Source organism: Zootoca vivipara, chromosome 3, assembly GCF_963506605.1.
Source record: "Zootoca vivipara chromosome 3, rZooViv1.1, whole genome shotgun sequence".
In the NCBI taxonomy this organism is placed as follows: Eukaryota; Metazoa; Chordata; class Lepidosauria; order Squamata; family Lacertidae; genus Zootoca; species Zootoca vivipara.
The window spans coordinates 89,101,544-89,113,689 of NC_083278.1; the positions used below are offsets into that span (position 1 = coordinate 89,101,544).

Here is a 12,146-nt window from a genome sequence, read left to right on the forward strand (position 1 = left end):
ACACCCTTGACAGCTTCATCTTCTTTGCTAAGCACTTTGGGGAAGGAAAGAGAGTCCTGGAGTGGCTCTTTCTTGTGGGCTCTGGGTCATGTCAGGGGAAACAAGCAAGAACTGTTGCCCTTCCCTTCCGTTCCCCCCCCCCTCTCTCACACCCACACAAGTTTAAACGGAAAGTTGGAAGATTGTGGTGCCTGGTTGGCAGCACAAGTGGAGAGAGCTCCAATGTTCAAACATGGTTACAAAACCTCTTCTATTTCACTACGAGGGACAAGGAAACTACAATCCTGCTGCTCTCCCTTGATCTGCCTACTGCTTTTTTGGTCCAGAGGTGGGCACCTGCTGTAACATTTGACAAATCTTCCTCCATGGAGGAAGCTGGAGCTTGAATGGGCAAACTGTTTAGAGAAGCCTGTCAGGGGACAAGGAAAGATTGAGAGGTGTATCCATCTCACATAATTTTAGGCCACATGGGATTGTTCATAAATTTCTAGTTACAAATGAAATGCAAGGACCCTCTGCAAACTGGAAAGATCACAAATACATGCCGGAGAAGGCCTTTTACCTTGCAGCGAGCAACCCTGCACCATTACTGAATCCTGGAACAATGGCGATGCTGAGGGAGGAGGAAAGGTGGGGCTATCTTGTGATTTGAGGAAAATGGCAACCCTTCCAAGTAGACTGTAGGATTTTGTATACCTGGAAACTGCGCTGAAGCTCCCCACCTTTTTATTTCCTGGAAGCCAAGGGCTGGGAATCCCATCAACTTTCCTAAAGAGTTGATCCTGCACACACATCCAACCCTGTTGCTTGGTGAAGGTAAATATTTTGCACCAAGGTGGGTGACCTGACGCCAGGAAGTGGCAGGAGGGACTGCAACCCTCTTGTCTTCCCTTGACCTCATCAGTAGATTTCAGTATTGTTGACTATTGTGTCCGTCTGGGTTGTCATCCCAGGAACGGACCTGGAAAGTCCAGGATAACGGTGGTACCAGTCCTTTCTGAAGGGAGAGGCCCAGAAAATGGAGCTAGAGGACTTTTGATTAGCCTTTGGAGTGTCTCATCTTGTCCTGATTTTAACAGCTACATGAAACCAATGGGAAAAGTTGTAGGAAGGTTTGAACTAAGTGCCTTCAATAACGTACAGCTCCACCTCTCTCTCCCAACCTCCTATTGGATGAGAATGAATGCATTTTTTGCATTTCCTCTGCAAACCACCCAATTGGGCAAGTGAGCTTTATTTTAGATCCCACCGTATACAGTTTCAGAATAGCATCTCCGAACCTGGTTCTTTATACCCTTTGCAGGTTTGCAGCGATAGTTTACAATGGGTGGTAGTTAATGGGGGCTTCTAATGGAGCCAGTGAACAAAGCCGCTATGTCGCTCACTGCCGAGCCATTCTGCTATGTAAATAATTTTGCTTGCAGTCCGGAAAGGTGTGAAAAAAAAATTAAAAGTGGAATGGTTCTCGTAACCGTGACTCCTTACGTCGTGGTTGGGGGAACCTGTGACACACCACCTAGTGACTCCCACCAGCCCCAGCCAGCATGGCCAGTGGTTGGAGAAAAGTGACACCTTGAGAGCCCCCTGGTCTTCAGTCATGGGTGACCAACCTGTAACGCAGGCAGGAGAGATTGCCATATTTGTGGGAAGGTGCAGGGTAGTGTCTGGGTCTGCCTGCCCTCCTGCTTGCCTCTTTAACCCTGCCCTGTAGACTCAGCCACTTCCAGGAGAGGGTGCATGTGCATATGCTGAAGCACAGTAGTATTCCACTGTTTGCAGACCCAGGACCCACCTTCAATGCAAAACAAGCGTTTGGAGACGCTCTTAATATTTAAGCACATGTTGGTAAGGTGGCAGTGCTGCTGTTGTAGCCCATCTCAGATCAGGCCAGGACCCAATAGCTGAACACCAGTGCTGTAGTGCATGATCACGTGGCATTTCGTTGGCTCTGGACCCTGCTTGTTTTTTACTTTAGTTTTTTTCCCTTTTTTACTGCTACTGCCTTGAATACTTCTCACCTCCCCACCCAGCTTCTCTTATTCAGCCAGTTGCTGAGAGGGGCAAAGGAACAGGGTTCTCTCGATAGCTGGTAGCCATAAAAAGCGCTGGGAAGTCTCTGCTGGCTGCTGGCTGCTGCTGCTGCTTGGAAGTCCAGCTCACCCAGCTTGCAGTCCTGATACAGGAGCGGTTATTTGGCTTACAGGCAGAGGGTGTGTGTTTGTGTGTGTGTGTGTGTGTGTAAACCAAATTGCAACTCCTTCCGTTCAAACTATGTGAGGAATGTGCAGCCTCTTGCTAAGCAAGGTCAATGCTCAGAGAGTGGGTGCTTCAGAAGTACTTTCAAAGCTCTTAAAAATGTTCTGTTCTTGCCACTACAGAATGGCTACCGTAACCGGTTGAAAGGAATCCGTGATACTTTGGAAATGTCACCATTCTTCAGGGGCCACGAGGTAAAAAATTAAACCGCCTTTCTATGATCTCTTTTTTTAAAAGGTTAGAAGAACTCTTTCGGTTTACCTAAACCAGTTAGCGGACTAGAATCTTTCCACAAGCTTTGGAGTTGCATCACTATTTGATGTTCAATAAATAGCTGGCATTGGGGGGAGGGCAAAGTGCAGGGGGACCATAGTGCAGCTCTGATCAGAACCTCTCCTACTCAACCCCCTGGTATTCACACTAAGTAGAATGCTTTAAAAAAGGGACGCAGATGGCGCTGTGGGTTAAACCACAGAGCCTAGGGCTTGCCGATCAGAAGGTCGGCGGTTCAAATCCCCGCAACGGGGTGAGCTCCTGTTGCTCAGTCCCTGCTCCTGCCAACCTAGCAGTTCGAAAGCACGTTAAAATGCAAGTAGATAAATAGGAACCGCTACAGCGGGAAAGTAAACGGCGTTTCCGTGTGCTGCTCTGGTTCGCCAGAAGCGGCTTTGTCATGCTAGCCACATGACCTGGAAGCTGTACGCCGGCTCCCTCGGCCAATAACGCGAGATGAGTGCCGCAACCCCAGAGTCATCTGCGACTGGACCTTTACCTAGAATGCCCCCAGTGTGAATAGCAAGTGCAGGGCCCCCGATTTAGATCAGGGCTGGGGTTGAAGGGAGGAAATCCCCTCTCATCCCCTACACATTATATTCCCAATCTGCCCCCCCCCCAATATTTATGTGATGAAAAGTCCTGTATTTTAACTCTCCTAAAACTGCTGCTTGAAATTGAATTTTTAACTGGGTTTGCAACTTGGGAGAGCAGGTATTCAACAACTGCTTTTTTTCTTTTAATTGGCAAAGAGTGTTTCTACTCCTCTCGTGTTGCATGTTTTAACTTCCCCGTGACCTTGAGAGCTAGCAGGCTTGTTTTCAAAAAACCCCAAGAGTGCTATGGACACAGCAGGCCCTACACCACAGAATGCCAAGTTCTGCCTTTAGACCAGGCATCCCCAAACTTCGGCCCTCCAGATGTTTTGGACTACAATTCCCATCTTCCCCGACCACTTGTCCTGTTAGCTAGGGATCATGGGAGTTGTAGGCCAAAACATCTGGAGGGCCGCAGTTTGGGGATGCCTGCTTTAGACCAAAGCCGGCCCAGCCATGAAGCAGGGGGAGGCAGCTGCCTCTGGTGGCAGAAACAGAAGAGGTGGCGATGCCTCAAGCAAACCACATAAGGACCGGAGAGGGACCAGCACCAAAGCTCTGTGTAACACCTCCCCTCTCAGCAAGTTGACAAAGAAGGGAGGTCTTTCACCAACCAGTTTTGCTGCCAGACAGGCAGGGAGTTCAGAAAGTGGTTAAGGAAGGGAGCCGTTAGTTTTCTGATCTGCCCCACCAGCCTGGCAAGCTGGTGAGGCGAGGTGAGGGCTCCTTTTGCCAAGCCTGGGTGGGGAGCTTTGGAAACTGCTTCTCCCTTGTGGGGGGGTGGCAGGCGGCGTTTTGCCTCAGGTGCCAAAATATATTGGGCGAATGCTGACCACATGCCTTCGAATCCTGTGTGATAATCCCCTTTTTATTTTTTCCTGTCGCAGGTAATCGGGAGTTCCCTCCTCTTCATCCACGACAAGAAAGAACAGGCCAAAGTCTGGATGATTGACTTTGGGAAAACCACCCCACTGCCAGAGGGAGAGGTCCTCCAGCACAATGTGCCCTGGATAGAAGGGAATCGGGAGGACGGCTACCTTTGGGGGCTGGAGAACCTCCTCGAGATCCTGACCGAGTTGTCTCAGAGTGAAGACCTGCATTGAAGTCCAGCTCTGCCACTACTCAGAAGCCAGCCCCTCAAACTGACTCTCTGAACTGCACTACAAGACACTTTCTGCCCACCCTCTCCTTCCCAGTTCTAAAAGTTAGAAGCTCCTTTTATTTAAGGTGTAAATATGCAGTTATATATGTGCCAGAACAAATGCTGGACGTGAAGCCAAGCTTGGGACGATGGAAGTGCATACCAATATTGACTTTTTAGTCTTTAGCAGTTAAGGATACCATAAATTCCTCCTTCAGTAGTTCTTATGCAATCTGTGTTTAACCAGTAATGGTTTGTACAGTTCTCATACACCTCCGTTGAATTAAGACAGTGCCCTAGTCTTGCTTAAATTCTGTCTACCGGTAGCTAAAAGCTGCAGAGCGAAGGAGAGACTGAGTTCTAATTATCTGCTGCCCTCTTGTGCCCAAAGTTAGTACATTACTTGGGCCGCTGATTTTAAAGGCAGTTTGCTGAGATTATAGGTGCTCTTTCCTCCTGAGAAGCTTCGGAGTCTTTGGAATCAAGAACTTAATGACAACATCCTTGGAGAAATATAACTGGTATTCTTGAACAGCGACCTTTTAACATGTACTAACCTCAGTGTAGTTAATCTGCATACAGGAGCTTGTAGGAATAACTTAATATCAAGTCTACTTTTCAATATATTCGAGCAATTTCTTGCTGGCATACGGCAGCTGCGCAATCGCCGAGTACTTAGTTGAATGAATAGCAAAGCTCTGTCTGCTCCTGAGGGTTACATTTGATAGTGCATCCATTTGTCTACTGGGGTTGGGGTTGGATTGCTGGTGAGAAAAAGTTCTGATCCCTTGCTCTAAGCCAGGGGCTCTAACCCCCGCCAGGGGTTCCTGAACCGCAACCCCCATCATCCCCAAGCATTGGTTGTGCTGCCTGGGGGCTGATGGGAGTCCACAGCTTTTTGCCAAGGCTTTAGTTTTCTTGGAGCGACCTCGTAGCCCTTCAGATGGGAAGGGCTATACCTGCCGTTCAGGTTTCTCTTTGTTAACACTGAAGACCCTTTTAAAGTGGCAAGCAACCTCTCAGGTGCGCTCTTGCAAAACATTCCAGTACTCACATCTCAAAGGGCGGCATTTACTGATGTCAGGAAGGGAGGACAGTACATTTGCTTCCCCCCGACCCCTAGGAATGCACGAGTGCTGCAGAAACCTTGAGAAGGGGGACTGTTCAATTGAGGTCACAGACTTTCCAGAGTTGTCTTTTTTCCTGGATGGTGTCAATACCGACAAATCCTTAAACCTTCCCATGTTCAGGATGCATCCCAGATGCTTCCAGAACCCGTTGCTTCCACTCTTCCCAGTAGTCATGTGGCAACCCTGTTTGCTCTTACAATGCGCTGGCTGCAGTTTCTTATCTCGAGTTGGTTCTAACCCTGCAACAAGTGTGTGTGTTTAGCAGGATAGGATTATGCCCCTTGGCTCCTTTTTCAAGGATGCAAACTCCTCGGGGGATTCCTTCATTTGTATCTCACTAGGCCCATATCTGTCAACCTTCAGTGCTGTTGTAAATAGTTGCTTTGTTTGGCAGCTTTTCCCCTTCAGGTTTCCTTTGCTGTTTAATAATAGCCTTTGTGGAAGTGCCTTATGGACTACTTTCTGTTCCATTGGTGTCATGGAAAAGTGTTTTTGTTTTTTTTAAAGTTCTATTTATTGCCATTCCTTTTTTTAGTTGCCTAGAACACTAAGTCTTAATGCATGGAATCTTTTAAATAATAATGTTAAGTTTTTTAAACATATTTTTTCCATGTCTGTGGAGGGCAGGGGGCGAGTCCTTGAAGCAGTGTAAGTTTATACCATTTTTAAACTTGTATTTAGCTTTTAAATGGCTTCTATTATATATACATTTTTATTTTTTTAAGCCTGTTTGTAAAACAAGATTCCTTGCTTTGTGGCTTTCAAAGAAGTGAATTGTTTCTCCAGGTGTCTCTTAAGGCCCCCCTGGAGACTGGAACTCTTGCTGTGAGGTAGTTCTCCCAACACATATTTCTCCCGGATTAGCGATGTCACGAAGAACATGCCGAGTTATAAAACTCCACCTATGCACAGTGCCTGTAAGTCAAATAACTCAAAATAAAGGCATACAAAATGGCTGCTTTTGTGATTCTCTGTCATTGTCCGTTCTCGTTCCTTTAGCCTGAGGTTACCAAGAGCCAGAGAGACTGATTTAAATGGAACCGGTTGGCATGACGATATTGATCCTGAAAAATGTGGCAAGTGGAAGCTTCACAAAGAAACCAGGACTAGTGTTTTGGCTGCGCAAGACGAGTTAAAGCCATAACCTCTCGAGACAAGGGGGAGAACCTTTGTTTTTACCCCAAGGGCCACATTCTCTTGTGGACAACCTTCCACAATGTAGGGGACACATTCCAGATTCAAAAGTGGCCATCGCAATGGCACATTATTGTCGCTTGAGGACACATTCCAGACAGGCAAGGAGGCGGAGGAGCCGCTCCAGTGAATGGCATGACCCGGGGAGGTCCTTGGCCTGTGGGGAGTTCCAAGGGCCAATGACAGAGCCTCGTAGGGCCACACTGGACCCCCAGGCCTGAGGTTCCCCACCCCTGCTCTCAGATATTGTCAGTCTAGTTGCTGACAGCTAAGATCTTAACAAAACAAGTTGTCTTGTTAACCTGCCTTTCAACCGAAGGAATTATCCGGTGCAATACCTAACATTTTCAGGGATGTTTAAATAATACATTTTCTTTATTTGGAGCAGTTTCAGATGCAGCACTACGTTGGGGAGGCTGTTAAAGAGCAATTGATCTCCCCCTTGTATTCCCTGTATTTTCCTGTTGCAGCTCACCAAGTAGAGAAACACGTGGACTGTTCCTTCCTCAGAAGCTAAGAGGGAACATGACATGTTGTTTCTGTTGAACGTAATTGAGTCAATTTCATGCTCTTTCTCTGCCTTACCCTGTCTAGGATATATCTGAAATGACTTTTACCAGTGCAATCCTTTATTCAGAAGTAATTCGAACTGTGTTGCATGCTGCACGCAACATTTCATCAAGGTTTCTCTGCCTCAGCTGAAATACAGTCGTACGTTGGTTTTTGAACAGCTTAGTTCTTGAACATTTCGGCTCCTGAACGCCGCAAACCTGGAAGTGAGTGTTCCGGTTTGTGAACTATTTTTTGAAGCTGAATGTCCAATGGAGCTTCCTGCAGGCATCCAGAAGCCGCGCTTTGGTTTCCGAACATTTTGGAAGTCAAACAGACTTCCGGAACGGATTCCGTTCAACTTCGAAGGTACGACTGTTTATTCATTAAATTTGTATACCGTCCTCCGTCCGCAGGTCTCAGGGTGGTTCACAAAATAAAAATACAATATATAAACACTAAATACATGATAAAAACAAGAATAAACCAATCAATAATCCCCCCCAAAAAAAAGTTTAAAGGGGGTATGAGATGCTAATCAGCCAAAGGCTGAAAAGGAACGTTTTTTTCCTGGTGCCAAAAGGTGTACAATGAAGGCACCAGGCAAACCTCCCTGGAGAGAGCATTCCACAAATGGGGAGCCACTGCAGAAAAGGCCTGTTCTTGTGTTGCCACCCTCCGGAAGCTCACGTTGAAGAAGCACACAAAGAAGGGCCTCAGGATGATCTCAGGGTCTGGGTTCTTCTGACTCTCTAAGCTGATAGCTCAGAAATTGCTAAGACTGCCTAAGAAATTGTTAACAAGACAGGTGAGCAGCCTTGTCTACACATGCAGCAGAAGGAGGAGGTGGTAGTAATAGTGTTGCCACTGCTCAGAAGATTGGAAAGGGAAGTTTAACAGAGCAACAATGAGAAAGAGGATAAGGACCAGCGGGTCCTAGGGTCAACAATAGGCCCCTTGCAAGTGGTGGGCCTTGACAAGGGCCTGAGGGTACCAATTCCTGACCCCCCACCCAAGATTTGAGAACTATCTCAATGTTTTAATTGTGACAGGGAGGGGCCAGGCAATAATAATAATAATAATAATAATAATAATAATAATAATAATAATTTATACCCCGCCCATCTGGCTGGGTTTCCCTAGCCACTCTGGGTGGCTTCCAACAGATATTAAAATACAATAATCTATTAAACATTAAAAGCTTCCCTAAACAGGGCTGCCTTCAGATGTCTTCTAAAAGTCTGGTAGTTGTTTTTCTCTTTGACATCTGATGAAAGGGTATTCCACAGGGCGGGTGCCACTACCGAGAAGGCCCTCTGCCTGGTTCCCTGTAACTTGGCTTCTCACAGCGAGGGAACCGCCAGAAAGCCATTGGTACTGGACCTCAGCGTCTGGGCAGAACGATGGGGGTGGAGACGCTCCTTCAGGTATACTGGACCGAGGCCATTTAGGGCTGTAAAGGTCAGCAGTAAATATCACACATTTAGAAGTCTGTCTCTAGCTCTGTGGTGCTAGCTGACGCCCTGTGGTTTTCACAGCAGCCAAGAGGTGGCAGCAGTTGGCTAGTTGCTTGCTTGCTGTTGCTGTTAATTCCTCTTGCTCGCCAATGTGAAGTTTGCTTGGGATGGCAGATGCAACTCCTATACCGAATCAATTGCACTCTTCTGATGGGACTCAGGCATTCCCGCAAACAAGAGCCCGAAGACTAGGAACACGGTAGCCATTTTTGCCATTCTTGCGAAATGATTTCTGACTATTTCTTGATCATACGCACCATTTCCCCTTTCATTGCCAAATGCAGATTTCTTTTGTATTCCGTCCTTGCAGGCTGAGAAAGGGGTGCTTTGTGCAGAATTTGGTTCAAAAATTATCTTGGGAGGGGAAGGCTAAGAAGGCAGGACCTCCAAAATAGCCCAGTGAGGATGCTCTGGGGTCACAGAATGCTGGCTGATGAGTGAGCCATGAATGCATGTCAATGGGCCTGTGGCTGTATCCCACCTCCCCCCCCCAGGCGGAAACCCAGATTTCCCTAGCCCTACACCAACATAACCGCTAATCCACTGATGCATTACACTGTTTAGTTTTTTGGAAAGGTTCTTCCAAGCCTCCTTTGAGCCATCCCGCTTCTGCAATCAAACATCTGTCTCCTTGCAGGACTTGGTGTGGGAACCCATAAGGCTTTGGGTTGTTTGTTGCTATAATGTTTCTATTTTAAGAGTTTCCTTGGTGTGACGTACACAGGGGTTAAGTCAACTTGACTTGAAATGCTAGAAGCACAGCAGCACTAAAAGCAGACCCTAGAAAGCTGAAGTGCAGAAAATAGAACAGAGTTAAGCTTTATGCTGGGTGACAGCCTGGACAAGTTTTTTTGACCTAGGCTATTGCAGCTCCGGATTACAGGTGGAAGCACCTTTGACTCTGCGCTCTTGCAGACCTGGGCCACACCATGCACTGAAAACACAACTGCACCACTTAACAGTCATGGCTTCCCCCCTAAGAATTCTGGGAACTGTAGTTTGTTAGGTTTGCTGAAAGTTTTACTGGAAACCATAGCTGCCAAGTTTTCCCTTTTCTCACGAGGAAGCCTATTCAGCATAAGGGAATTTCCCTTAAAAAAAGGGAGAACTTGGCAGCTATGCTGGAAACTTGACCAATATTTTGATTGTATTGTGTACTGATTAATCTCCCTGGGTCAGAGAGCTTTTTGTTGTTGTTCCACAGCTGTGCCTTGCAAAAATCGATTTTACCAGCTGAATTGGATCTTATCAGTTGCACAGAAAAATCTGGAGCGGTTTTGCTTAACCAAGCTTCAATTCAGCGAGTAAGATCAGATTTTCTCTAGGCACAACAGCAGTTAAGCGAAAAACAGAACAACTTGACTGGCCAGTGCTGAATAACTGAATTCTGTTCACCATCCCTTAGTTAGAGATCCTAACATCATGAGCAAGGGAGATGGTTATGGTAGCCCGACCACCCTCTGAATACCTCTTATAATGTAATTCATTTGCATTAATTTATATTCAGTATATATAAACACAAAGAAAGGTAGCAGATCCAAAGTCTAATGTAAGTCTCCAGCAATGTTTCAAGCCCGGCAACATGTTTGTTTGTTTTCTCAGTTGAAGCTCTGGTGCCACTGGGTCTATTTTTAAACTTCAGTTCTGGCGAGACCTTTTGGGGGAGAAACAAAGGAGCTTCGCAGAAGAGAGAGGAGAGAACAAAAGTGGTGGCTCAAATGTAGTCATTAGGTTATGAAACTGTTTTCCCTACATCTAAGCACCGAGGAAGGTGGTAGCACAATACATGCCAAGATGGCTCTGTCAGGTTGGTAAAACACAAAATTGTGGTAAATAAGGCTTTTCTCTTAGTAATTTAAGGTTGTAAAGAGTGATACTTAAACTCAGTGAATTGCCACCCTTTCCCCTTTAATCTGACTGTGACCCACACACTTTCTGATCTTGAAGCCTGCATCATCATGCCCCCCCCCCTGCTCCATTCTATGCTTTGCTTAGTTTACGGGCAGGATAAATGGCTTAAACCCAGAAATTTCATCTCCACACATCATTTGAGGAATTCCCTGCCAATTACACCTCTGCTCAACATCATTTAACAGCCCAATTGTTTAAATTTGTTCCTTGGTCTCTACAGCCACAGCAGGTGCTATAACTCTCCAATGGTTTACCATCACCCCGAAAGGCACATTCCTCCATTGTCTGCCGAGACAGAAGGCTGCCAATCAGAGTGTCCTGAACCCCTGGCCTACCTGGCAGCAACTCAGTATGTCAAGCCCCCAGTCCAGGGTCAATCCACTCATCCTAAATCCAGTCCAAAGCACAGTCCCACAGAGATGCTTCAGCATTCAAGCTGATGTTGCTCAACATGGGCAGCTGGGCAGACACAGCCCATCACTTCTGCTGCCCTTTTATACTCTGCATGCTGATTGCAGCATCTGAGCTTGATGAGGCAGGTGACCCTCACCTGTTCCAAGCCTACTCCAGCTGAGGAATCACATGCCTCCTCCCAGAGCTAGAGAGCCCCACCTGGCCAGCTAGAGAGCTGGGCTGAGAGCCCTTGCCCCTCTATGCCTCAGAGCTCACTGAGTTCATGGAGGTGGGTGCCCCTCTGGCTCTGGTGATGGGTCCAGATCTTCTGTTCCTGTGCACTGACTCCCATCCCCCCACCATCCTCTGTCACCCTGTGAGTGACTTTCTATGCCCCCAACCTCTCCTTCTCCTTCCCCATCCCCAGCTACACTCCTTGCCGGGATCCTCTTCTTCCTCTCTATTGTCCTGCTAGTTCATGCCATTGGACATGCAGCTTTTAAGTGTAGACCATGCCTGGAAAGACCGGAGGATAGGTAAATCTGGATGAGCCTTTGTGTTGGTGGTGGTGGTAAATATCTACTCTGCTGAGCTTAAGGAAGAGAGAGAAGCATAGATTGCTGCCAAGTGTCAAGCGATGCTTGTAGCCTCCTGAATGCTCCACTTCAGGGAATTATGGTGTTAAGAGTTTCAGGGAGGTTGGGTAACTGGCCAGGCAAGTTGTTTTGAAGATGGAGATCAGATGGACACTCTAGTGCCCCTGGTGAGCATTTCAAAGGGATGAGCTGGGTTGCAATAGCTGCATCTGAGCGAGAAACAACAAAAAGGGCATGAAGCGGGGCTGGAGAGTTGCTTTTGATGAGTGATCTAGAAGCTGGGTGCTGCTGCTGCTACTGCTGCTGCTGCTGCAAGAGCTGAGGACAGAGCCATGACTTGCTCTGTGCTAGATCCAAACCTGTGACAAATGAAGAAGCACAACCTTTGAGGGTGTTAATGCTGTGAGCCTCTCCAGCCTATGCCCACGTTGCAGATACGTACATGTAAATAAACCCAATGTATCCTAAAGACACCACAGTCTCTGCTGACCTTCCTTCCAAGCCTTGGGGAAGCATGCCGAACCCTAGGAGACTTTCATTGCTCAAAGATTGGACTCATAGATGTAACAAAAGACTTGGTTGCTTGCATA

The 12,146-nt window shown here is 47.0% G+C and overlaps 1 protein-coding gene across 1 annotated transcript in view; it reads left to right on the top strand.

Moving 5' to 3' along the window:
* Positions 1 to 6,352, top strand: part of ITPKB (inositol-trisphosphate 3-kinase B) — a 96,757-nt gene extending 90,405 nt beyond the window's left edge. The window contains exons 7-8 of the mRNA XM_035111457.2: positions 2,379 to 2,450; positions 4,013 to 6,352. Of these exons, the coding sequence (XP_034967348.1) occupies positions 2,379 to 2,450; positions 4,013 to 4,228 (288 nt within the window). The 3' untranslated portion in view covers positions 4,229 to 6,352. The remainder of the gene's footprint in view (positions 1 to 2,378; positions 2,451 to 4,012) is intronic.
* The last annotated feature ends 5,794 nt before the right edge of the window (positions 6,353 to 12,146 follow it).